This window comes from Camelina sativa, chromosome 7, assembly GCF_030686135.1.
Source record: "Camelina sativa cultivar CO46 ecotype springtype chromosome 7, ASM3068613v1".
In the NCBI taxonomy this organism is placed as follows: domain Eukaryota; kingdom Viridiplantae; phylum Streptophyta; class Magnoliopsida; order Brassicales; family Brassicaceae; genus Camelina; species Camelina sativa.
In genome coordinates, this window is record NC_141886.1 from 3,894,781 (window position 1) to 3,921,587 (window position 26,807).

A 26,807-nucleotide genomic window follows, 5' to 3' on the forward strand; every position below is an offset into this window, starting at 1 on the left:
TTACGTTGCCAATATCAGTTAAATTTTAGCCATCCCTTTTTTAATAAAATGAAAGTATACAACATAGTTTTTGTAGACTTTATATTTTTAATAAATAGTTACAAATAGTTACAAATAGGTTATAGATTAATTCATATATCAATCGGTTACACCTAAATATTGGGTGCAACCTTAATTAGAAATATTCCAAATTGATAATTGATATATTAATGGTAACAAACAAAATCATGGATATTCCAAACTGTATTTTCGGAAGATTTTAGTCCTATATCAGGTTGTTTCCAAAGATTTTTAAACACAATATTACAAATTTATTTTCTATAGATTTTTTTAATAAACCACAACGTTCAATAAAAATTAGGACCTGTGCTTGAGCACAGATTGAAATTATTTTATTTATATTATAATAATAAGACTTACATACTCTGGCACGAGTTAAATTTTTATATACTCTAGCACGGAAGCTGCTGGACACACTCTAGCACGAGTTAATAATTTTATATACTCTAGCACGGGTTAAAATTAACAATATAAGACTTACATAATAGATTTACATTCCATAAGTGATATTTACCATAAAAAAATGTTTGCATAAGTTGCATCCAAATAATATTATCAACAATTACATATATAATATTTTAAAAATAATGAAATGTATTTCAATCCGTGCTGTAACACGGATCCAAATCTAGTAAAAGTAATAAAAGAAAGTGATCATGTTGTAAAAAAAAAAAAAAAAAAAAAAGAAAGAAAAAAAAAAGTGATCATGTATAACGCGGTATGCATTTCACCCCAAGTGGAAGAGCATAATTAATGTAACATGTAGCCAAGTTTTATATAGAAAGCTAAAAGTCAATACGACATACAGTATTCCAAAATTTTATTCAAAAAAAAAAAAAAAAAAATACGACACATTCTCATGCACAAGTTTGACCATATTCAATTACGTCAAATCTGAAAACATAACGTCTAGTTTATTCGGTTGTTCAAAAAAAAAAACGTCTAGTTTATTCAGGGAAGCAATATTCAAAGATCGCACAAACCGTACGTACGGACGTGATGATTTGATGACCCGCAGAATAAAACATGATGTACCGCGCAAGCTCTTGCAGTGATGATTGCAAAATTACTTTGACTTGACAGCAGTTGACAGTTTTGCATGGGTGGATACAAAATTTATTCTCTGCCACAACGAAAATTTGGATATGAAATGGTCACGGACTCACGGGATTGGCTCTTCATAAATGTGGCCGATGAACTAAAGGGCCTTCAAAAACACAACTCTACGCCGTTTAAGACATATTTTATTGTGTTTGGAATTTAGTGTGGGATTGGTGATATCGAAAGTTGTATATATAGTATTTCAAAAACACAACAAAGAAATGAAAAAATGTTTTATATCTTAATTAGTGATATCGAAAGTTGTATAGTAGTATTTCGTACTGAATATATTTTTCTACCAAAAAAACAAAAATCTTATTAATAAGGAGAAATAGTAAACTTGTTCAAAGTGATGAAGTAAAGTTGTAAAATTAAGTTGAGTTGGTTTTTGTCGAAATTGATGATGAAGATTGAAGACTACATTAATTATTGTTCACGTGTCAATTTGAACGTACGTATCTTCGCAAGCATCTTTTTGCACCCGTTTTTAAAGATCACATGTATATATTTTTACAATAAAGTTTGACTAAGTATCTTTCACAACAAAAAGTTATAAATATATATGACTATGTTTGCGGATGACTTTGCTTAGGTATTTCTTCAATCCAGCGGCGAGACAATAAGTCCGTAGGCGAAGGATTTAACGATCACCGCCTTTAATTTTACCGGCCTATCGTCCTTGCAAGAGGATAACAGCTTGATCTGGCTTCATACATTTCACCATAATCGTCCTTCTCTTTTTTTCGGAGTTGCCTTCGATTTTTGTGTTAGTGATCACTTTCAGGGTATATCGGAATATACACATCGTATTTGTCAGTGTTTGTAATCTCACCTCTAGTTTATATTCTGTTTCTTAATTTGGCTTAATATATATAGTTTTCTTATATTGATATCTAGTTCAGGTTGACTAAATTAACCAGTAATAAAGTCAATCTAGAATATGGTTTATGGATGTTAATTATGATGTAATAACTATAAAGAAAAAAAAACTGATATATTAAGATAAGAAATTCCGCAATTACAAACCAAAGAGTAATATAGAATTGAATCAACAAATATGAAGTCCAAATGTGATAAAATACAATGATAAATTAATTTGCACGAATATCAAAGAAACCGTCGAATTCCTCCGAGCTCAGAAGCAGGCGTCGAGGACACAACAGCAACACATGGCCGCAAGACTACATTATTAGAAGAACAAAAATTATTTCTCAATATTTTTAAGTTTCAACACAAAATAACCGATCCGGTTCGTAATATAACCAAACGAGCGGGGCCAGTTACTGAAAAAAAAAAATTAAAGTTTTTCAAAGGAGAGAGAGAGATCAGAAACTAACCAGCCTTTCAAGAATCCATCACCCTTGGACTTTGTCTCGACCGGAGCCGCTGTTACATAACTCGTATTGTTTGTAGGGTAACCGAGAGGTGGCGGTGCCACGTAGGGACCAGTAGACACTGGCGGCGTAGGATAAGCTCCTATAATTTATATATACAGATCATTTCACATTAGTTTTATACCATAAATCTATAACACATGATTCTTAATTTGTAAAGAAGACGTATAAACAAACCTGCTGATTGGTTTTGGCTGTATTGGCTCATCTTCGAACAAATTGTATAGAATCTCTTTGAAAAGGCGGCGGTAGAGGACAGTCGTATGTAAAGAGCTATATGTATGAAAATGATACGAATCGAATGATATTTGTAAATGAAGATATAGTCATGTGTATATATAGGTAAGGAGAGATATGATTAAGAAGGTCGGTTTGTTAGAACCGCGTGAGAGGACCGTCAGATAGCATTAGTTTGGTTGCTAAGTCTCCTTCCAACCCCAACGAATCAACGATGATGCACGAAAACGGCTACGAAGCATCCTTTTTGAAAAAAAATTAGTGTAAATCAACATTAAATAATTTTAAGAATAACTAGATTATTTTACTCACCCATACAAGGAATAATAATATTAATTTTAATATTTTAGAAAACTGAATATATTTTTTATTTAAAAGTATTATATTTAATTGTAAAAAATAATATAACACCACAACGATATGAAAATTGTAAAATTGGTGATGAAAAATAAAATAATTGTAAAATTAGATTTTGAGTTGGTTTTTCCCGAAGAATGTTTTGTTGGAAATGATGAAGACAGCATAATTGTTATAACAAAACAAAAAATAGTAGTGGATGATAACGTGTCAAAATTTGGATGGTTTCGCGGTAGCTTCAGATTTTAGCCGTAATGTTTATATAACGCAAGCTTCTTTTGCATATAACATATATGGCAACGGGTCATCAAACAGTTTGTGAAAATGACAATTCATTATATATATTAGCTATAAATTTCGACTCACTGCACTTCCTTTAACAAATAATTATAACCATTCGCGCCAAAATAAAAACAAGACAATGCAAGTTGGTTTTTTTTCCTTTTGATCTATTTTACTTTGCTCCACTTCTTTGTGATTAATAAACTCTTTTTTTTTAATTAATGGCCTATTAAATAGTTTAGAACAAAAAAAAAAGCCTCTATAGGTAATCCAGATATGGAGTTTAGGATCATTACTATTGGAGAAGTTTTATTACTCAAGAAACTATATATTAATGTGATCACATATATATGTGTTTTGATCTTGTATCTCTATATAAAAATATTGCTTTTAATTAAATTAGAATATAAATTCAGCATGCCTTTATTCCTTTACTTGTTTGATAAATAGTTTATTTTCTTTCTCAAAGCAAAAAAAGTTTTGTTCTTTCTCTGTAGGAATATTTGCATGTTAAGAAAAAGAAAGAATAGTACAACTAATTAACCCTCACAAGTCACAATGTTGACTATTAAACAACTTAACAATGTAGACAGAATAGTAGCTACATGTTTTTATTCTGAAAATAGTTTCTTTTCAGGTTTATACAACTTACTATTTTCCTTTCCGTTAAAAAATATTGGAAAAACGACATGTATCCCCCCAGAAACTTTCATATAGCACCACATCAACCCAGTTTTTAAATTTCAATCTATGTTCCCCCAATTCATAAGTTTCAGTCCAGTTTCCCCCTAATTATAAAGTTCGAAACCCATGTTCCCATAGAATGCTAAAATCGTGGTTTATCACATAAAACCAATGCGATACCAAAAACCAAAAACGGTAAACCGAATTGAGACCCGGTTAGTATTATTCACTACCCGATTAGAGTTATTCACGACCCGATTAGAGTTATTCACATCTCGAAATATATACCGTTGAGAAGAATCCCGAAATTAAAAAGATTAAGAACCCTAGTTTTCAATTTTGCTCTCCTTTGCTCTGCTATGAGTAATTCATCTGGAGCTTCGAGTGGAACATCCAATGTCCAACAGAGAAGAAGAGTTTTGGGTGTACCGAAGACGTGTTGGTGTGGAGCTAGTATCATGGCGTTGATTTCAAAGTCCGCTGCCAATCCATACCGCCGTTACTATCGTTGTCGTTATGCTGCATCACTTAAGGTAATGTGTTTGATTTTTGGATTGTTTCTAGCAAAATTTCACTCTAATTCTATGTGTTTTGTAGCTCATTGATGATAACCACAATTTTAAGTGGATTGACGAAGCATTGTTAGATGAGATCGAGAGATTGGCTGTCAGAATGGCTGTACTTGAACAAACAGTGTCCCAGATTACAACAGAGAGTATGGATCACCAAAAGATGGTTTTTGAGAGGATGCAAATGAAGCTAGAGAAAGAGATTTTTGAGAGGGTATAAGAAGAACTGTCGGAAACCAAAACAAATCTGAAGAAAATAATGATTGTTGTAATTGTAGGTTGTATGATCATGATTGGTTTGAGTAAAGTGATAGTTTAATTGGCTTGTAGTTGTTGGTTTTGTTATGTATTGTGTTGTTGTTATGTTCTTCTTGTTGTGTACTCTTTTATGTGTTATGATATGTTTCTTGTCATCTTGTTATTAACCTTTTTTAGAAAGGAGATACCAAAATAAGAAGAAACAAAATAACAAAAAACAGATGGGAAACCAATACATAAGCAAGTTAAACATCCTAAAACCAACACATAAGCCGAGTTAATAACATCCTAAAACAGAGACAATTATGCATCACTGGTTCAAACCCAATTACATTAGCCGATTTAAATACTCTAATCAGATGGGAAAACAAAAACCAAACCCATTCAACAGTTTCTAATCCTTCATCCTTCCTTCATCCTTGATAGATCATCCTTGAGACATCACAACTCCTTGAAACGGTTCCACTTGAGTGCCTTAAGTGCCTTGAGTACATAGAACAGTCTCTGGTTCAAATGTCTAAGACACAAGATGAAGCAAAATAAAGGTCAGTTTCACATAATATTGAAGATAAAGCATAATAGATAGAAAACTACACATACTAACCTGTTTAGAAGACTTCTTCTTCTTAGTGAAACCTAGAATTGTGACCAGCTTCACCACATATACCACAATGCATTATCTTTTTCAACTGTTTAGGTGCTTTTTTCAAAGGAGACTCATTTGGTCCTCTTTTCTTCTTTTTGTCCTTCTTACTCTCCTTTCCTTTCTTCCTCCCAGGCTGCGGTGGTGATGGTGGTCTATGCACATTAGGGAGATTGGTAGATGGCCAATAAGCAGGTCTTCTTTGTGGAACAAAGCCTTCTGTGTAGTTCCTCCTCCACATAGGTGTCCGAAACCAGAAACACACATAGTTTTCAACGTCAAACTTCCTATTAATCATGACTCCATAAGCATGCTCACAAGGAATGCCACCAATTTGCCATTTCTGACAAGTGCAAGTCCTCTCAGTTAAGCTTACCCGATGAGAAATTCCACTAAGTGTAGCTTCGTAAATGTCGCTTGTGCTCTTTCTTATCTGGCATTCTGAATCTTTCTCAATTTCTTTGGCAAGGAACTTAGACACATATGGCGTGCATCTCCCATTGTGACCATGAGATTCGGCAGATCTCTTCGCAATCCTGACCATCGCAAGTCTCCTTATGGTCTCAAGCATTGGCACAAATGCTTTGTCTCTGGCTTTCAAAATGGAGTTGTTGAATGACTCGACTGAGTTATTCTCAACATCTTCACAGAAGTTCTCTTGCTTGTAGAACGCGCGGTACCAAGTTCTTGGTTTCGACTTTACAACATCACGCCAGACATTCTCACTGTAGTTTTGAAGCTTGATCATGTTTGCTTCAAAATCCTTCTCATTGTAGCTCCATGAAATATCCCAGACATACTTCTTCATCTCTTTATCTTTCCCATGACTTTTCTTCAAGTTGCCATAAATGTGTCGGACACACATTCTATGCTCAACCTTTGGTAGCTCTAACTCAACAGCTCGGATGAGTCCCTGAAAAAAAAAGCAAGAGGTTAATAACTGAATAAATACAACACATTAGCAATGAACCCAAAATCAGAATGTTTATTACCTTTTGGCGATCAGAGACTATGATATAACCATCACCATCCATTAGTCCCAAATCAGCCTTGATCTTCCTCACAAACCACAACCAATTTACTATGTTTTCTACTTGTACACACCCTCATGCTATTGGGTAGATAGCATTATCTGAATCTCTACCTAAAGCAACCAACAACTGACCTTTAACTTTACCTTTTATGAAAGTTCCATCTAAACCTATTAGTGGCCTACAAGTATATTTCCATGTTCTCTTGAGCACATCAAATCAGACATAGAAGCTGTTGAATACATCTTCTCCTGCATCGTTAGTCACAGTGTTAACTTCAACAGTTGAATCTTGGTTTGATTCTCGTATCTCAGCCGCATAATCTTGGAGCCTTGCAAACTGCTCATCATACTCTTTCTCAATCCATATCAATGCTTTATTCCTTGCAGCTTGACATTGAGGCCTGGATACAGTGATCTTCCATTTCGCTTTAATGGTTTATTCTATCTTCATTGGCATGAAATACTCGGGTTCTTCTCTGATTTGATCTAGAAACAACCTAGAGATAACAAGAACCTTCAACATATCACAATCTCCATTTGGATTACATGTATGCTTATCAATGTACTTATTCACCCTCCACCTCCTACATTTCTTCGTGATTGCACAATATATGCGCCAAATACATCCATCTCCGGCACATCTAAACCCAATCTTGGTTTTATCATACCTGTATTGTGCGATGTTGCATCCAGTCTTCAGAGCATGGCCGAGTACAGCTTCCTTAAATGCAATGGCGTTGAAGAATGTCTGGTGATAGTACAAAGTCCCATCTACTTTTCTGATGTTGTTCCGCTTTCTCTCCCGGCAAGCTTCATCATCTTCATCACTTGAACTGTCCGGATACTCATCATGAACGATCGATGGTTCGTCTATAAACTCCACTACGGCTTTATCGATTTCAAACGTGTCTCGCTCTCTTGGATCTTCATCGTCGGGTTCATCGTCTTGGATCGGCTGACCTTCTCCTCCTTCCTCTGGCGGAACAGACCCAGTAGCAGTAGCAGTAACCTCGTTATGAACGACTATCTGATTCGTCTCCAGCTCATTCGAATCCATGGAAATTGAGATTTTGTCGTTTCTAGGGTTCTTCGATTTGGGGATTTTTTTGTTTTGGGGATTTTATGATAAATGGGTATTGTTTAACGGGTTGAATCGGGTCGATCTGGGTTGATTTCTGGGTTAATTCGGTTTTATTTTGTTGGCACGCGGTTAATGTATTTTCCGGAACAGTAAACTAATGATAAACCACGATTTAGTATAATGTGTGGACAGAAGTTTCGAACTTTACAATTAGAGGGATAATGGACTGAAACTTACGAGTTGGGGGGACAGAGATCGAAATTTAAAATCTGGGTGGATGTGGTGCTATATGAAAGTTTTTGGGGGATACAGATCGTTTTTCCAAAAATATTATATCCGAAAACTTTATTTTCGAGAGTGCACATGGAATTTTTTTCTTATAAAGGAAATTAAGTATTGGTTTTCATATCAGGTGAGAATGTAATCGCAAGCTGTGATTTAATTACTGTATCTAATCTAGTTCCAAATAAGTTAAGAGGAGCAACGTTAGAGAAGTTTGGTTATTTGGTGAACCGAACCGACCAATGCAGTTAATGCAATTTATATTCGTCACGTATTTGCGTTGTGGGTATCACACGTATTTGCTTTAGGTACCCAAAAAGTAATACTATGATAGTTGCACCTAGCTAGAAAAATAAAAAGAAGATGATATAACGCGCTAACGCAAAAGATTGTATTAAGAAAGCCAAGTCTATTTCCCAATTTACCCAAAAGCTATGGTTAAATGATAATCTAAATGCACAGGACAAGCGTATGCATTACGTCAAATCTGAAAGCATTACGATTACGTCTATAACAAATTCATCTGCAAACAACCTTTAAAGATCACATATATAACCGTATATATGATGATAATGATGATATGATCTCCATTTACTCATGTCTGTCTATTTGGTAACCATAGAGACCCCTCCAATGTTCATATCCCATATACTCGTTTTAGTTCAAACACTTGGATGATTAATTTTCTTCTTTACATAGATGATCTTGAGGCAACAACTAATATAGCAAGCAGTATAGATCTTATATATAGTTTGATCGAACTAAAAACTGGCCAACGTGTTTTAGTTTTTTTTTTTTCTCCGTTTTCCTTTCTGCAAACAACGTTTGGAGATGAAATGGGCATGTGATTAGTCCGTTGCTAGATATGGACAGAAGAACTAAAGAGGCCTTCAAAAATACAGCACTACGTACGGCGGCATTCAAGACGGATTGTATTAGAATGGAGAATTTGTGTGAGATTATTTATAGTGTTTTAGTGAGTAACTTTATATTGGGTCAACAAACTTGAGAAAGTATCAAGTACGTAGCATGTTTCTTTTAAGATTAAGAGCTATGTCAACATGTTTTGACCCGTACTGGCGCAAGGAAATTAATTAAGCCATATTTAAAACAACATCATCAATTCAAAGATAGAAATAGTGACCAAACTAATTTCCATAAGCTTGAATCCTAAACCATCTGAGACAAAACCTCACTATGTCACTACAAGGAAAAGAAAAACAAAAGGCTATGCCGCATAGCCTATGCACAATTGCCTGAAAACTAAAATCTTTTTACTTGTGTCTTAAGCAATAAGCAGAGTACGATTAGGAAGAACGAGAGCTGCTCTCTCCTGAACAACCTTGGCTGGAGTGGCTAGAATCTCTCTTGCCGGCCGGAGGCGAAGGATGATTAACGGGTAATGGTATCTGAGCAGATTCCCCGGAAGTAGAAGCGCCATCACGGCCAGATTCTCCCGAAGTAGAACCGCCTCCGTGGCTGGAACTTGTCTCCTGATCAGAAGGGACAAGAGCAAAACAGAGTTTTCCATTTCCAGATCGGAAAGACCAGAGAGGATAGACGTCGTTTACCTCGAACGACTTATTAGCCTCAAGTACATGGTTCCAATCTTTACAAAAGGAATAATACCAGTTTCCATTCATATTCCACTTCCTCAAATCAAGGGCATGTTTTTTCATATTAGGATCCACCAAATCCACACTCACACCTTCCTCACGAAGCTCGATCGCATTTTCATGTATGTGTATTCTCTCCTGCTCTGTCAAAAAGTCTGGATTATGCACTTGCAGAAAAGGGACTGAGAGGCGTGCTTTTTGTTTGTTGAGATCACTCGCAAACAGTTTCCTTGTTGAGATCAGCTTTGGATTATAGCCGTTCTCTTCTCTCCTCATCACGTCTAAAAGCCACTCCGGTGGAATCATTTGTTTGGGTTCCACATCTAAACCACGTTCAACCTTACGTTTCTTGCGACTTTTCTTTCCCATGTCAACGGGTTGTTTTCCCTTTGACCGAACTCTAACGCAAGAAGACCGACAAGAATCTGAATCAAGATTAGGTTTTTCTACCACGGCAGTAAATGATCTTTGTTTTTTTATCATCACACGCAGCCATGATGTTGTCACCGTGCTAGAAGAAGATGATCCGTCACTAAGACTTCCCTCTTCCACGTTAGTGGGACGTTTTACCATGGGCCGACCTCTAACTCTAAGACGAGAAGAGGGAGAAGAGTTTGAATCAAAATTAGGGTTTTGTAGTACTGGCTCCACGGAAGTAGTTGATCTTTGATTTTCGATCACACGCAGCCATGGTGTTGTCACCGTGCTAGAAGAAAATGATCTGTCACTAAGACTTTTCTCTTCCACGTTAATGGGACGTTTTACCATGGGCCGACCTCTAAGACGAGAAGAGGGAGAAGAGTCTGAATTTGGTGTATTATCTGAGTCTAGTATACCATCTACATTTGGTGTACCATCTGGGTCTAGTATACGATGTGGCTATGATGGACGGTGTACAATATGAGTCTGGTGTACCATCTAGGTCTAGTGTACCATGTGGCTCTGAGGTATCATTTGGGTATAGTGTACCGTCTGAATCTGGTGTACCATCTGAATCTCATGTATCATCTAGATCTAGTATACTATCTAGGTTTGGTATATCAACTAGTTTGGGTTTGGTTTACCATTCAAGTTTTGGTTTGGTTTACCATTCAAGCTTGATGTACCATCTGGGTTGGGTGTACCATTTAGGTTTGGTGTACCATCTAATTAAAAAATTTCACAATTAAACCATACACTCTAAATACTAAACTCTACTCCTTCAAAATTATATCCTAAATATAAAATATAGAACCCAAACCTAAAAAAATCTAAAAATTAATTTAAAATATTGTAATATGTCAAATAATGCTATTTTGGTGTATCATTTAGGTTTGGTGTATCATCTGCGTTGAGGTGTACCATCTGCGTTGGGGGTGTACCAACTGAATTTAGTATACCATCTTGGTTTGGTGTAAATAAATAAAATTCTACATCCTTAAAAATCATTTTTCTGTGTTTGTGTTATTTTTGGAAAATAAAACTTTTGTAGTTTTCTGAAAAAAAACTTAAAGTCTACCCCTAAAGACTATACCCCTAATATAAAATTGGTATTTTTAAAATTAATATCAAAGTGTAGATTAATATTATAAACTAACCATTAAATCCTAAACATTAAACCTTACCCCTAAAGACTATATCCCAAATATAAAATTGTCAACCCAAACCTAACAAAATAAATTTTACATCTTTAAATATAACTTTTTTTGTGTTTGTCGTATTTTCGAAAATAAAACTTATGTTGTTTTTTGCAAAAAAAATTTGTGGTTTTTTGGGAGAAAAAACTTAAAATGTGGTATTTTTAAGATTAATATCAAAGTGTAAATTAATATTATAAACTAACCATTAAATCCTAAACACTAAATTCTACCCCTAAAGACTATACTCTAAATTTAAAATTGTAAACCCAAACCTAACAAATAAATTCTACATCCTTAAAAACAATTTTTTGTGTTTTTAATATTTTTGAAAATAAAACTTATGTGGTTTTTGGAAAAAATAATTAAAATGTGGTATTTTAGAAAAAAAAACTTAATTATGGTATTTTGAGGAATTTCTATAATTATTTTGTATAAATTAATAATAAAATCAAGTTAAAAAGTTAAAAAGATAAAAAATAAAAAGAAAGAAATAAAGTATCATTGTACAAATATTTTTTTGTGGGATATTTATGTTTGCACAAAAGGTTAAATGAGTCAATTATTGAATTGTCTCTCTAATAGAGAACTGTATTAGAGAAGAGAGAGAAAAATGTCTATTTCACAAATATATTTTATAAAGTGCCTACTTTACAAATTATTCAATGAAAAAGTGTCCATTTTTCTAATTAAATCTTTTTTATTCATAAATCGAGAACATAATTTGTTAGTATAACACAACAAAACAAATAGCGAGTTTTTAGATTGGACCACTAATTCACCAAACGAAAAAGAAAAATAAAAAAACCCTCAGATGCAACAAATAGTCCAGAATGAAGTTTTTTTTTTTCTTTTTTGAACAAAGAAAGTTTGTTAAGTTGTTGCTATTGCACATTTCTTTCTCATTGTCCAGAAGGCAGTATAGTATCGGTTCTGCAACACACAAACACACACAACATTACAAACTAAACCACCTTTTGATCCGAAATCAACCACCCAAATATAGATTCAGATAATGGAATTCCAAAGAATAAAGATAATCAAATCCAGAGGGACATGAAAAATCTGACCTGCATCATAGCCCGGGGATTTGTAGTGTAAGTTGTTTCAATTGTACTTTCTTTCTGCAAATGTAAGAACAAGCACTGAGTGTGGAAGAACATGAGATTTTTAATTTTAGGTACATGTCATTATCATAGAGTAGATTATTACCTCAATCACGAATCCATAATGTGTAGCAACCCTCTTTACATCCTCCAAACTTAACTCGATTGACATTTCCTAAGGAGAAACAAGAAATATATTGTGATATCTAAGTTATGGCAAGATCATAGGGCAAGTCCAATGCTTACATTTCCGTGGCCATATGTGTCCGCAAAATGATACAACAGTGGTCCTAAATTTATCCAAACCTGATGGAAAATTAATTAAGATATGTCAGGAGCAAAGAAGAAAAAAAGATCAAAGGAGAAAGAAAAAGGATCAATGGTGAAAGGAAAGAATGTGACAGGTAAATTACCCCTCCGTCTTTTAAGATCTTGGATATGGTTTCAATGTACTCGATGATGTTATGAGCAGTGTCAATGAAAAAGCAAGTAACAACTGCATCCCACATTCCTGAAAATTCAGTATTAACGGTTACAATTAAAAAAAAAAGGAATGGTGTATTGGCTTAAAACCACAAGGAAGTAGCCACGGTTTCTTCTTACCTGCATGACTTGATTCATTGTATACTTCAACAAAATCACCACCACACATTGAGAAACCTTCTGTTATTCCTGCACTGCTCACAAAATGTTTACATAAACCTTTTTAGTAAAGTGACATAAATGAAATCACCAATTCAAGTTGCTTAATCCCTTTTGGCTGAATTCCCTTGTGTTTTTACGAGGAAAATAGATAAGTCTTTATACCTAAAACTACCAACACATTCCAAAACCCATAGATGAGTCTTGTGGTTCGATAAAGCATACCTTGCAGGATGAATATCTGGAATAGCAATAGGGCGAAGTTGATCATTGTCAGAAAGCGAATTGCAGTTGCTGTGTATCCAGGGGTATAAAGTCCACTCACCAGGGTCTTCTGTACTGATGAAAACAAACAAAAATAACAAGATGAGGAAAACTCAAATCTTAAAAACTACCTTAACTAAAGTTAGAGATACGTCACAGAAGATATCAAATAGCGGACTCTCCAAAAGCAATTTAGAAAAACAGTTTGAATTTTAGAGGTTAGCTGATGGGAAAATAAAATAATGCGAATTACTGAATTGGGAATAAATTGATTTCTATTTTTCTGAAGCAAATGGATGACCAAATATCTCAACAAAAGATAATGTATAAGTAAGAAAATCTTACTTATTAAGAATGAAACTTGAGCATATCATCATGTAGTATGAAAATTCATTTCCTTGGCATATGAAACCTGCTCAAGGGTACAGAATTGTTAAATACTTTATTATCATCAAGTCTACAAAAACATTACTTCTGCATTGCATACCTAGACAAGAAATTTCAAGGGCCAGACGTCCAAGTCCAGCACCAGGGACTAAACAGGCAGGAGGAGTGCTGCAAATCATATATTGTTAACTTTGTAAGCAGAGTGAATGTAGCAGGTACTATAAATGTTCAATCAAATTATTCAGTTCGTCCTGTCTCTTTAGTCAAGTCTCTATAACGGGACTTTGTGGATCAGACAACAAGCCACCAGATTTGGATATTGAATAGTAAAGACAAAAGTACTTTTTCCACAAACTCAGAATGCATTGATATGAGGTCAGAGACCCAAAAGTCAGGAACAAATAGCTGTAACACGGTGTACCTATCCTTCTGACGATTAGGAAACAAGGAATCAAGCTCTTCAAGGATAGGCTTGTAACATTGATCTCGTTCTCTCTGACCCTGTGAGTAAAAAGAATATACCACAAAATTTAATATAAAATTAAAGAAAGAATCCAAGTAAATCATTTTCAGAATAAAATGACAAACAAAAGTATGGCTACCTCTGCTGCCCAGTCTCGAACTATATTTCGTATTATACAACGAACCTGTGTTAGAAAACAACAAAATAATGAAAATTTTAAAGTATAGCTTGGTGAGAAATACACACAACAACGCAACAAACATATGCAATTGTACTGGTATACATATCACCTCTATCATGTGCATATGCAAACGTGTAAGAAGGTGTATTTATGCTCAACAGGATTCATCTCCAAATGCAAATTTACATGAGGAAACCGAAACCCCCATATTTCCAAACTGCCTAATGGAACTTATAGAGATTGAGAATAGATATTAAAAGGATGCCTTACAATACTATCTCACACTACCAAAGCTCTTATACAATTATTAACTATCTAGGAGTGAGAAAAGCAAATATTATCAGCCAAAAAAAAAGTGAAAAAGCATACCTTATCTACATCAACTAAAGGAACATGTGTCTGTATCGATGAATCCAACCAATTATGGGACGAAAATGATACCTAAGAAAGAAAAGAGGACCATAAGAATTAGAAAAAAAAAAAGATGAATTATGAAAATTTCATAGTCATGGAGTATGATCCAAAATTATACACAACAAAGCCTATGCTTGACAGTAGAACGTGTCTGAATATAGACTACCAGGTAAAATTCAAGAATATCAGGAAAATATTCATGTGATTCTTTAAAGATCTATTATAACTGATATAATAACTAAAGAATCTGGGCAATGCTAGTCATCGTCAACACGTTTTCTGGAAGGAACTGAGGTATAAGAGTATATGAGTTCTGAGTTCGCATTACACTGCTATGGTCATGATTTAACTGGCCTCCATCACATTCACATGTCTTATTATTGATTTTTGTGTCTGCAGAGTGATCCTTGGGAGAATGATCATGAGCTTCCTTCCTTTGAAGCTCCTGCATTAATACAAATAAATTTATAGATTGTAGATGAAAAGAGTAAAGTTCCAATGACTTGATCTGACCTCAATAGACACTCCTGCTATTGGCTCACGAATGTGTTTGCTTTCCTCCTGATATGTACAACTATTGGTCAAGACCGGCTGGCAAGAAGAGTCGTGCCTTTCATCTAGAGTATATTTCTCATGTGGAGCACATTCTAAATTTGAGTCTTCACAACCATCAAGTTCCTGACTCAAATCTATAGGTGGCTCAAAAGCCTGCCAAGTGATTATGAATTACATTATTACATGACATAAATTGTAGATTTTCTAGCATATCAAGCATTTCCATTTAAAATTACGAATCATTAACCAAAAAAGTAGCATGAAGTAACTGAAACACCAAGGGAATTAGAGGAAGAAATGTCTGCAACTGACCTGAAGCATATTATCTATGAAAAGTGAATTCGCCGATACACACCTGCAACAACAAATTCCAACAACTTACTAACCTTTTAAATAAGACTATGCTTATGATATCTGGAAAAAACACAGACATGATACAAATAATTCAAGTTCAACTATAGTTGCAAGTTTAGTGTGCAAGCATGAGAAAGAAGAATTATAAGAGCCACGAAACTCATAAAACTTAGGAAATCAATACTTAATTAGTCCAACTTTCAGAGAGTAGTAGATATATGTAAAACAGTGTTGAAAAATATGAAAGGATGAAATGCAGTAATGCCAACTCCAAGGACTTGCTTGTAACACGTTTAGATTGTCCCTAACCTCAATCTCTCCAGGGCATATCATTATTGTAACAAAAATATCATTTTTAACTACAAAAGTTAATGAAAACGTTTAGCAGCATCAGGAATCTTCAAGAAGCAACTAATCGTATGTGAAGTTTGAAGCAACTATAAGAAAAAAAGAAACATCTACTGGTTTTAGAGTTTACTTTCTTAATCTTTGAAACTTCATAGGGAAATGGGGTACCAATGCCTGGACAAGGAAAAAAGGCATCACTGAATTTCGTTAGTTCTATTATAAGTTTACAACTATAAGCAAACAAAAAATTTCAACTTGACTTGAAATCATTTGGTGATCTCTAAACCGCTATGCATCGTAAGCATTTCATATTGTAAATTATGCTACAGAAATAGATCATTAACATATAATATCAATTTGGTAACACAACAAAGAACAAACTGAACAGAAACAAGAACTTCCATTTTCCTCTAGACGCAACTATGGGAAACCACATTTAAAGACATTTTTAGTAGAAACATGCTACTACTATCTCTCTAATAATCATATATCACATTTCCTCAAGGCTAGAAACCAAGCAACAGAAATTACCTTGTGTGCAGGAGACAGCTTCCGATATGATCTTTCCCATCTTTTCAGATCCTCTTCTGAAGCCTCGGCATAACTGTAAACAGTTCCAAACACAAGGAAAGTAAATGATGCAGAACCTTAAAACCTAAGCCGCCCTACAATTACAAAACGCACAACTCAACCAAGAATAACCCCAGAAGAAAACTAACAACATTCAAAGTCCAACTTCTACAGGAGGCTTCAAACGAACCGTGAAATCCAAAATTTGATCAGCAAATCTCGGACTATGTAACCAAATAACAAATACAAATAAAAAGTAATGACCTTTAGCATTCACCTTACACTAGCTAGAGAAAACAAAAATAAAAGTATTCTCTCAAGAATCAAAGTAGGACGTATTCTTATTTACGCATGAAGTTCATCAAACCAAAATCAAGTTCCCATAACTTAACACCACTACTACTAAACCCTAAACTAAAAAAAATCAAGAACACAGTACCAATCCAGAATTGTGATTCGAAATTCAAATCAATCAGACAATTCTCCATGAACATATTTGCCAATCCAGGTAACACGTATGAAACGATGTAAAAGCCGAATAAAGGATGAGAGAAAATAAATATATATACTTGAGGTAAGCACTGATAATGCGGCGGAGAGATTGGGCTTCGAGAGCTTCTTCAAGCGTCTTCTGACGGCGTATTTTCTCCTCCTCTTCATCATCTATTTTCCTCGCCGTCTGCGTTTCCGGCTCCATATCTGTGACTATTCCCGGTGCCGGTGCCGGCGCCGTCTCCGTCTCCGACATGGTGGCTCTTTTGTTTTGGAGTTTGGTCGTCCTCGTCTTCTTATACGCTGAAACGGTTTCTTTTTTTTTTCATTCCTTAATGGGCCTAGCCTTAGCCCATTTTGTGTACTAGATAATAAAATTAAAAAACGTACAGTATATTGGAGAAATAAATACGTAATCCAAACGCTAAAACTGTTTCTGATTTGCTTCTGAAACGGTTACAATTTTGATTATTAATGTGATTCATACATTCACAAGTAACTAGTGTAGGGGAGAGAGAGGTCAAAGGTTTTCGTTTAGCTTTAAATAAAAATGAGTCAACACTTAAACACTGTCACTATGTCACTGAGTGTTCTAGCGAGTGGCCACTGAGCAAAAGCCAAAAGGATAACGAACGAGAACACAGTTTATTTAGTTTAACAACACAAAAAAAAAAAAGGGTATGTTTTGAGATCGGACTGTAAATTCATTATAAACATACCAAAGTGCAACACAAAAACAACTCCAGAATGGAATACATAGTTTTAGACTTTTAGGGATGTTTGGTTTAAGTTGTTAAATAGCACACTTCTTCCTCATTGTCCAGAAGACAGAATAGTAGCGGTTCTGCAACACACAACATCACAAATAAGTCCACCTTTTGATCCAAAAACCAATTATAGAAACATACAATTAGTTTGAGCTTAGAGAGACTAGAGATGATGAAATCCTGACCTTTTGCATAGACCGGGGATTTGCACAGTACGTTGTGTCAATTGTTCTTTCTTTCTGTAAATGTAGAACAAGCACTGAGTGTGAAAGAACGAACATGTCACGTTATATTCTTAACAAGATAATGTCATTATACCTCAATCTCAAACCCATAATGCGAAGCAACTCTCTTTACATCCTCCAAACTTAGCTCGATCGAAATTTCCTAAGTATTCACACAAAAAAAAAAAAAAAAAATTATATTTTGTGATGTAAAATTTTTAACAAGATTGTAGGACAAGTCCAAAGCTTATATATTACATTTTCCAGGCCAAGTATGTCCGCAAAGTGATAACACAGAGGTTCTAAATTTATCCAAACCTGATGTAAAAATCAATATAGACAGTCCAAAGCAATGATAGATCAAATGCCTTGAGAAAAGAGTGGTAAAGAAGAAACTATACTCCTCCGTCCTTTACGACTGTGGATATCGTTTCGATGTACTCGATGATATTACGAGTCGTGTCGATGAAAAAACAAGTCACAACTGCATCCCACATCCCTGAAAAATTCACTGATACTGGTTACATTACAAGTGTATGTGTGTGTCGTGTACTTGGAATGAACAATATATAGCATGTTGGCTTAAACCAAAAGAGAAAGTAGTCACTGTTTCCATACCCGCTTGACTTGATTCATTGAATACTTCAAGAAAATCGCCACAACACATAGAGAAACCTTTTGTTACTCCTACACTGCTCACATAATAAGTTTACATCAACTTTTTTCAGTCAAGTGAAATAAACAAATTTTTACCAATACAAATTGCTTAATGCCTGTTGATTGAGACGCATGCATACCTAGCACTGGCCGGCCCTGACCTAAAGCTCGTAAAGCAAGGGCTTTAGGCGCCAAATTATATGAACGATTTAAGGGGCATCATATTTGAAAGCGCTTTAGTAGTACAGTGGTTAAGTACCCAACTTGTTGTCACAAGTTCGAACCTTGGGAGTAGCAGATTTTGTAACATTTTTTTCTCAGTGTTTGTTAATGGGCAAAAAAAAAAAAAAATTGGCTTTAGGCAACAAAGTTAGTCGGGCCGGCCTCAGGAATAGAAATAGGACGTAGTTGATCATCTTCCGAGTGAGAATTGCAGTTGGTGTATATCCAGGGGTATACTGTCCACTCATCAGGCACTTTTGTACTGATGAGAAAAAAACAAACAGAGGAATATTTGTTGACCAAAAAAAAAAACAGAGCAATATTCAAACTGGAACTGAAAGCAAGAAACTGAGGCTATTAATAAAATATGATCAAGAAAGTAAGAATCTCTTACTAATTGAGAATAAAACTTGAGCATATCATCATGTAATATAAAAACTCATTTCCTACGCTTCTGAAACCTGTTCCAATGTTCAAGATTTATTACATTCCTCATTGCCCTCAAAGCTACAAAAAAATAAAATAAAATAAAAAATAATACTCCATTGCATGCCTAGACAAGAAATTTCAAGGGCCAGACGTCCAAGTCCAGCACCAGGGACTAAACAGGCAGGAGGAGTGCTGCAAAATCATATATTGTTAATTAACTTTGTAAGCAGAGTGAATGTAGCAGGTAATAAAATGCTCAATCAAATAATAGTAACACGGTGTACCTCTCCTTCTGACGATCAGGAAACAAGGAATCAAGCTCTTCAAGGATAGGCTTGTGGCATTCATCTCGTGTGGTCTGACCCTGTAAGTAAAAACAACAGCTAAAGTTGCGATATGATTCTCAAGAAAGAATGTGACATTAACAGAAGAAAATGACAACCAAAAATATGGTTACCTCTGCTCCCCAGTCTCGAACTATATTCCTTAGTACCCAGCGAACCTATGTCAGAATACAACAATATCATGTAATAGACTGGTGAGCAAAACACACAACAAATGCAGTTGTACTGGTGTGCGTGTAAACTCTATCATTCATCAACCATAGTAAAGTGAAAAAGCATACCTTATCTACATCAACGAGAGGAACATGTGTCTGTAACGACGAATCCAACAAATCATGAGATGAAAATGATACCTAAGAAATAAAAGAGGAACATTATAACTAGGAAGGCACTAACTATAGTAAACCCGTTTCCTGGAAGGAACTGAGGTATATAAAAGCATATATATGAGTTGGTATTTCACTGACATGATCATGATTTAACTGGCTTCCATCAAATTCACATGTCTTATTATTGATTCTTGTGTCTGCAGAGTGATTCTTGTGTGAATAATCATAACCTTCCATCCTTTGAAGCTGCATTTATAAAAAGAAATTAAAGTTATTTGTAAATGAAATAAAGGAGAAAACTTTCCATGTCGTGATCTGACCTCGATAGACAGTACTCCTGTTTTTCCCTTGCCCATGTGTTTACTCAAGTCTAGAGAAGGCTCAAAAGCCTGCCAAGTAAATTATAAAATTACATCATTTACATGACATGACTTGAGTTGTGGCAAAAAGAAGAAATGTCACAAACTAACCTCAAGCATATTCAATATGAAATGTGAATTCGTCCATATACACCTGCAAGAAAAAATTCCAACAATATACTTACTGAAAATTCCAAATCATATATATACATCAAAGTAAGGTTTCACTTTTTCCTTATTGGTCCACTTTAGCAATGCAGTTAAAAAAAATATTTATTTTAAATCACAAATTAAAAATATTTAAACATGACATTTAATTCACATTTTAATATAAAACTGAAATTATATAAATTATGCATTAACTATATTTCTCCACTCAAGTGTATTAAACCACATAATAAGTTAGAATTGTAACTCCTATCTATATTTCTCCACTTAATTGTATTAAAACACATAATAAATTAGAATTGTAACTCCTATTTTCCTAAATATAATTTTACATCACTTCTATTCCTATAAATACTCTCATATACATAAAAGTAAGGTTTCACTTTTTCCTTATTGGTCCACTTTAGCAATGCAATTAAAAAAATTATTTATTTTAAATCACAAATTAAAAATATTTAAACATGACATTTAATTCACATTTTAATATAAAACTGAAATTATATAAATTATGCATTAACTATATTTCTCCACTCAAGTGTATTAAACCACATAATAAGTTAGAATTGTAACTCCTATCTATATTTCTCCACTTAATTGTATTAAAACACATAATAAATTAGAATTGTAACTCCTATTTTCCTAAATATAATTTTACATCACTTCTATTCCTATAAATACTCATTCTCTCATTCTTTCATTTTCTCATTCTCTCATCCTCTTCAACTATATCTCAAATCTTTTTTTTGTTTTGTTTTGTGTTTTTTGTTGGTGTTGTTGATATTGTTGTTGTATGTGTTAAAAAATCAATTCAAATATCATTGTAAAAGCTTAATTCTAAATTAAATAGTTGGAGTTTGTAAGAGATATATATATTACATTGTTTTGATGTTTTAAAAAGTTTATCTCCATTGTCTATTTTAGATTATCATCTTATAAGTAATCATTTTTATACTCTTTTATTATTCATCCCACAAGGTCATGAGGTTGAAAAGATCCATGTCTAATTCTATATTCTCTTCTAGCACTCAAATTTAAATGGAGTAATATATAGAAAAAGAATATAATTAACACATAATAAATTAGAATTGTAACTTTTATTTTTCTAAATATAATTTTACATCACTTCTATTCCTATTAATACCCATTCTCTTATTCTCTCATTCTTTCACTCTCTCATCCTCTTCTACTATATCTCAAATCTTTTTGTTTTGTTTTGTTTTGTGTTTTTTTTGTTGTTATTGTTGTTATTGTTAAAAAAATCAAATCAAATATCATTGTAAAAACAATCTATATATACATTGTTTTGATGTTTTAAATGGAGTAAAATATAGAAAAATAATATAATTTTTAAAATATACCATCTAATTAAACCCTCTAAAGATGAAACTATTAGTATGAAATCTAGCAATATAATTTAAATTGATGAGTAAAAAAAAGAGAAACCAAAACGATAGAAGTTTTCCTTGAGATTTTAAAAAATCTTTAGATTGAAGTTCATATGATGTTGTTATAGGAAAACTAATTTAGTTTGTCACTTACAAAATAATATGAATTTTGGATGTTTATGTATGAGTTTATATCAAGGGTACCCGTCCCGTGCCCAGCCCTACAAAAAACCAATTAATGTGTAAGTTAAAAATTGAATAGGAATATTTATACATAATATTTTTATACATGGTTACTATTTTTTTGATCATTTTGTTTGATACAATTTTACTATAATACAATCTTAAAAAAAAATCTATTATTTGATTATGTTATTGTTAATAGAAAAGAACAAAATACTGTATTATTTTTATAAATATTCAGAAATATAACAAAAATTACTATGCATGCAACCACGCATTGTGTGGACATTTAATCATATACATTAATGCATACTTTAAATTCATTCTTTACAACTAAATTATTAACTGAAATTACATAAATTATAAATAGACATTTTCTCCTCCATTCATTTTTATTTAAACACACTATTAATTATAATTGTAACTCTTCTAATTTAATTATTTTAGAAATGTAACTTTCATCACTTTTTATCCTATAAATAACCATTCCCACATACTTCTCCACCATATCTCAAATCTTAAATATTTTCTTTCTTTTTTATATTGTTCTTAAGAGTTTGATTATATTTTTTGTTTACTATATATTTTACATTGTCTTGAATTTTATTGTTTCTTTGTTTTATTTACTTCTTCTTTTTTTCTTTATTTTCTTATCTTATTTTGATTTACAGGGTCCTATATACATATCGCAAATGAGAATAATAAACAAACTAGAGCACCATTATTATTATTATTTTTTGAATCATAAAAGGAAATGGTGCTGCCCAGGATTGAACCGGAGACCTTTTGCGTGTAAGGCAAACGTGATAACCACTACACCACAGCACCATTATGTTAATTGTTATATATTGTTTTGGCCAACAATTATATAGACAACATATTGTTCCAATTACTTCTTCTGCTTACATGTGCAATGGTTTTCCTGAATCGCTCTTCAACATCTAAACACAATAACAAAACCAAAAAACAAAAACTCAGTCGCCTCATAATTTTTACGTTAAATAACAGAACTAAGGGCTAAAAATAATACTACAGTATAAATCATAAATTTTATCCATAAAAATTCTAATGATTTTGTTCACATGAACTTTTTATGTTACAACTAACGTCCACTAATACTTTTGGCCAAAAAAATACAAAGCATATACATCAAACATTGCTTGTCCGTACTCCATATGTAGAACAATTTCAATCGAAAATTCCATCTGGTAATACCGTGTGTTTATTTTTAAAAAAAATTGAACTTGTCGATTCAAAAGGACTAATCGATTGAAGATTTAAGAAAAAGAAAAAAAAAATCGAAGTCTGAAAATATTAAATCTAAACAATTAGTACAAATTAACTAAAGATTCTAATAATCCGTCATAACGGAATCATCTCTCATATCCCGAGAAATACAAAATCGCTTTTGTAATAAGGAAAAGAAAAAGAAATTAAAAGTAATTCGTCAAAGGTTCTTTCATCTTTGTGGTTCATATGGTTTACAATTTACCAGTCAATAAATCAGTTCAATTTAATCGGTATTCGGTTCAATGTGCTCTTCTATCAAAGTAATTCGTCAAGGCCCGTTTAAGTTTTTTTTCTTAAGTTAAGTTGCAGTTTAATTACGGAGCTCTTGTGACAAAAAAAAAAAAAATTACGGAGCTCGGCCCATCTCATGCACGTTTATCTCTTTTTTTTTTATGTATATATTTTTGTTTTCGAGTAACTAAGAGTACACATAGTATTTTTCAAACCTGTATCAACTATCAACTATCAACTATCATATATTCATATCATGTCCATAAATCAAATCATATCAAATTTTAACATAGACGACTAAACCGGATCGAAAAGCAAGAAGACTCAAACCAACTCCTGAATCGCAGACCCAAGAGCGCGGTTAGGGACAAGATTGGTGTGAGAAAGCTTGAGATTTGTCATTGGTGATGTATTATGACCTGTGTTAAACCATCACGCAATAGCTTCTGCTTCGTATGTATATCTATCAGCTGTTAATTGTGGATCTTTCATAACCTCCTGCGAATGATAAACCACATAAACATTAAACATACATATATTAATTACTAGTATATATAAAGCGAGCCTGTGACGATACTTTATCTAAAACTACAAGATGATAGTGAAATTATTATCTACTGATCATAATTATTAACAAGAGCTTCAGAAAAAAAAATTGAAGTCTTAAGATTAAACTAAGTACTTGAGGTAAGCACTGATGATGGCGGGAAGAGATTTGGCTTCGAGAGCTGCTAGAACAGGCTTCTTTTGAGGGAGTATTTTCTCTTCCTTTTCTTCATCATACACTTCCCTCGACTTCTCTATCAATTCTTTTTTTTTTCTATCAATTCTGTTACGTTTGTCGTGGTTGTAACCATTTCCGGTGCCGTCTCCGTCGGTGTCATCTCCATGGTGGAATCTTCTTCAGTTTCTGATGTTTTTTTTTTTGAATGTAATGTTAAATTATATTTAAAAGAGAGCTTTGGTACAACTAAAGCATCAGTTTCTTATGTGTTCAAGAAAAGTATACAAAATCAAATTCTAGAACCTAGCCATATGAGTAATCCATCGTCGTAACGCCGATCCCCCATGAGACCTATCACAATAAGTTGATCTCTGATCTGCTTGTCAATTCGTTGAATAAGACGAGAGGCAGGGTTCGGTGGCTCGCCATGCTTCCTCCCATTTCTCTCATGCCATAGAGTATACACCGTCACCTGTAAAACAGAACGGGCTAGGTAGCAAATCTTTCGATCTTGCCAGTTGCTACAAGCTGCAACAACCACCGAATGCCAACTTGTGGAGAATCGAGTTTTGTATATATTCTTTGCAGTAGCTTGCCAAACCTCAGAGCAAAAGTGACAAGAGAAAAACAAGTGGTCGCGAGATTCCATGGTGTTGTTGCAGAAGACACAGTTCCTCAGATCTGCCCGGGACCATTGCACAATTCGATCTCCAGTTGAGAGTCTAATGCGGACTGCCAACCAAGTGCAAAAAGAATGTTTTGGCGTGGAGTGGGTAAACCAAACGCATTTGTGCCAGCTCACCTCTACAGCCGTAGTGCGTATTTGCTTCCAAGTTTCTTTGGAGGAGAATGTCGAGCTTCCTATGGAATGTGCGTGGTTTTAATAAAGATTCAAAACATTCTGTAGTGAAGGATTGGATGATGCAGTCTAACTTTCAGTTTGGTTGTATCATTGAGACGAGAGTTACAGAGAGAAAGGCTGAGAGGATTGTGGAGAAAGTTTTTCCAGGGAGGTCTTTTATTTCGAATTATGATTATCACCGTCTGGGTCGGATTTGGGTTGTTTGGAGTCCACGGGTTCGGTTGACACCATGTTTCACTAGCCCCCATATGATTACTTGCTCCGTTTTGATGGACGGTCAGGATGAGGAATTTTTTGTTTCTTTTGTGTATGGTTTTAACCTTGCAGCGGATCGAAAGCCTTTGTGGGAGGACTTGAGACATCATCACGACTCACCTCTTTTCTCTAATAAAGCATGGATGGTATTTGGTGACTTTAATGAAATTCTCAAGGCAGAGGAGCATTCTTGCTATGATACGGATCCTTCTATTCCAGTGGGGATGAAGGATTTTCAGGAGGTTGTCTCCTATTGCTCTCTTAGTGATATTCAATCACATGGGCCTTTGTATACTTGGTGTAACAAAAGGGACGAATCCAAGCTTATATGCAAAAAACTCGACCGTGTCTTGGTAAATGATACATGGCTCACTGAGTTCCCGCAGGTTTATGGTGTTTTTGAGGCAGGAGGATGTTCAGATCATCTCAGGTGTAGAATCCAAATTGGGGCAGAACAACTTAAACCGCGAAAACCTTTTAAGTTCACTAATGCTCTGGCTTCGGACAAGAGTTTTCTTCCCATGGTTCAGGCTCATTGGGATACCACTGCAACACTATATCACTCAACCTCCGCTACGTTTCGATTTTCCAAAAAGCTTAAGTCTCTCAAGCCGGAGATTAAAAGGTTAAGCAGAAACCGTTTTGGGGACCTGACTAAAAAAACCAGAGAGGCATTTGAAAAGCTCTGTAAGTTGCAACTTGCTGTACACTTGAACCCCACTGGGTTGGCTATGAGAAACGAGTCAGCTGCTTACCACAAATGGATGCACTTATCGGGATTGGAAGAGCGTTTTTTAAAACAGCGGTCAAAGTTACATTGGTTAAAGGTTGGTGATGGCAATAATAAGATTTTCCATAGAGCTGCAAAACTTCGTCAAATGCGTAATGCAATTAAGGAGATACAAAGTCCAGACGGTACGATAATTGACTCCCAAGAGGGGCTGAAGGTCGAAGCAGAGAGGTTTTTTCGTGAGTTCCTTACTCATAAGCCGTCCCAGTACACAGGTATGTCTGAGGAGGAATTGAAAGAACTGCTACCTTATCGCTGTTCGGAGGCTGACAAGTCTCAACTTGTTCGAGAGGTTTCTGCAGAAGAGATTAAGAATGTGTTGTTTGCTATGCCGCGAGATAAAAGCCCGGGACCTGATGGGTTTACTGAGGTGTTCCTAAGGGAGACATGGTCTATTATCAAGGAAGATTTTATTGTCGCAGTTCAGTCTTTCTTCGTGTATGGTTTCATCCCTAAAGGAGTCAATACAACAATCCTTGCTCTCATTCCTAAGAAGACAGAGGCTAAGGAAATGAAAGACTATCGACCTATATCTTGCTGCAATGTGATTTATAAAGTAATCTCGAAAATAATTGCTAATAGGCTGAAGCTCTTACTCC

At 34.3% G+C, this 26,807-nt stretch overlaps 5 protein-coding genes, 1 long non-coding RNA gene, 1 other non-coding gene and 1 pseudogene across 10 annotated transcripts; 1 reads left to right on the forward strand and 7 right to left on the reverse strand.

Moving 5' to 3' along the window:
- Window positions 1-2,136: 2,136 nt before the first annotated feature.
- LOC104700240 (protein CYSTEINE-RICH TRANSMEMBRANE MODULE 6) lies at window positions 2,137-2,973 on the reverse strand. Its single transcript, XM_010415725.3, has 3 exons — window positions 2,733-2,973; window positions 2,499-2,637; window positions 2,137-2,342 (listed from the first exon to the last, which is right to left on the reverse strand). The coding sequence occupies exons 1-3, from the start codon at window positions 2,761-2,763 to the stop codon at window positions 2,297-2,299; spliced, it is 216 nt and encodes a 71-aa protein (XP_010414027.1). The 5' UTR covers window positions 2,764-2,973; the 3' UTR covers window positions 2,137-2,296.
- Window positions 2,974-4,474: 1,501 nt separating this feature from the next.
- LOC147940810 (uncharacterized protein At1g43920, Chloroplastic-like) lies at window positions 4,475-4,904 on the forward strand. Its single transcript, XM_087458280.1, has 2 exons — window positions 4,475-4,648; window positions 4,713-4,904. Exons 1-2 carry the CDS (start codon window positions 4,475-4,477, stop codon window positions 4,902-4,904), a joined length of 366 nt encoding a protein of 121 aa, XP_087314406.1.
- Window positions 4,905-5,568: 664 nt separating this feature from the next.
- Window positions 5,569-7,675, reverse strand: LOC147940811 (uncharacterized; annotated as a pseudogene).
- Window positions 7,676-9,159: 1,484 nt separating this feature from the next.
- On the reverse strand, window positions 9,160-10,288 carry LOC104700241 (putative B3 domain-containing protein At2g27410). The gene is made up of 2 exons (XM_010415726.2): window positions 10,233-10,288; window positions 9,160-10,045 (listed from the first exon to the last, which is right to left on the reverse strand). The coding sequence occupies exons 1-2, from the start codon at window positions 10,286-10,288 to the stop codon at window positions 9,289-9,291; spliced, it is 813 nt and encodes a 270-aa protein (XP_010414028.1). The 3' UTR covers window positions 9,160-9,288.
- Window positions 10,289-11,893: 1,605 nt separating this feature from the next.
- Window positions 11,894-17,323, reverse strand: LOC104704285 (uncharacterized). Of its 4 annotated transcripts, none has more exons than XR_015560975.1 (18): window positions 17,067-17,323; window positions 16,459-16,531; window positions 16,058-16,101; window positions 15,538-15,580; window positions 15,184-15,378; window positions 14,999-15,115; window positions 14,626-14,697; window positions 14,215-14,259; window positions 14,034-14,113; window positions 13,713-13,780; window positions 13,571-13,637; window positions 13,187-13,295; window positions 12,923-12,996; window positions 12,733-12,830; window positions 12,566-12,625; window positions 12,426-12,494; window positions 12,284-12,337; window positions 11,894-12,146 (listed from the first exon to the last, which is right to left on the reverse strand). XR_015560975.1 is itself a non-coding variant. In XM_087456780.1 (18 exons), the coding sequence occupies exons 1-18, from the start codon at window positions 17,243-17,245 to the stop codon at window positions 12,087-12,089; spliced, it is 1,512 nt and encodes a 503-aa protein (XP_087312906.1). In that variant the 5' UTR covers window positions 17,246-17,323; the 3' UTR covers window positions 11,894-12,086. The 4 variants fall into 4 exon arrangements, 3 of the variants coding, with proteins under 3 accessions (XP_087312906.1, XP_087312907.1, XP_087312908.1); XM_087456780.1 differs by having other exon boundaries at window positions 13,187-13,300; XM_087456781.1 differs by lacking the exon at window positions 16,058-16,101 and having other exon boundaries at window positions 13,187-13,300; window positions 17,067-17,257.
- Window positions 17,324-17,757: 434 nt separating this feature from the next.
- On the reverse strand, window positions 17,758-18,159 carry LOC147940812 (uncharacterized). Its single transcript, XR_015560976.1, has 3 exons — window positions 18,075-18,159; window positions 17,942-17,995; window positions 17,758-17,833 (listed from the first exon to the last, which is right to left on the reverse strand). It is a non-coding gene; the product is annotated as an uncharacterized LOC147940812 (long non-coding RNA).
- Window positions 18,160-19,298: 1,139 nt separating this feature from the next.
- On the reverse strand, window positions 19,299-20,488 carry LOC104704287 (uncharacterized). Its single transcript, XM_087458281.1, has 8 exons — window positions 20,432-20,488; window positions 20,282-20,350; window positions 20,100-20,207; window positions 19,914-19,985; window positions 19,746-19,790; window positions 19,573-19,652; window positions 19,413-19,480; window positions 19,299-19,366 (listed from the first exon to the last, which is right to left on the reverse strand). The coding sequence occupies exons 1-8, from the start codon at window positions 20,438-20,440 to the stop codon at window positions 19,299-19,301; spliced, it is 519 nt and encodes a 172-aa protein (XP_087314407.1). The 5' UTR covers window positions 20,441-20,488.
- A 2,323-nt stretch (window positions 20,489-22,811) lies between these two features.
- On the reverse strand, window positions 22,812-22,884 carry TRNAV-UAC (transfer RNA valine (anticodon UAC)). Its single transcript has one exon. It is a non-coding gene; the product is annotated as a tRNA-Val (tRNA).
- Window positions 22,885-26,807: the final 3,923 nt, after the last annotated feature.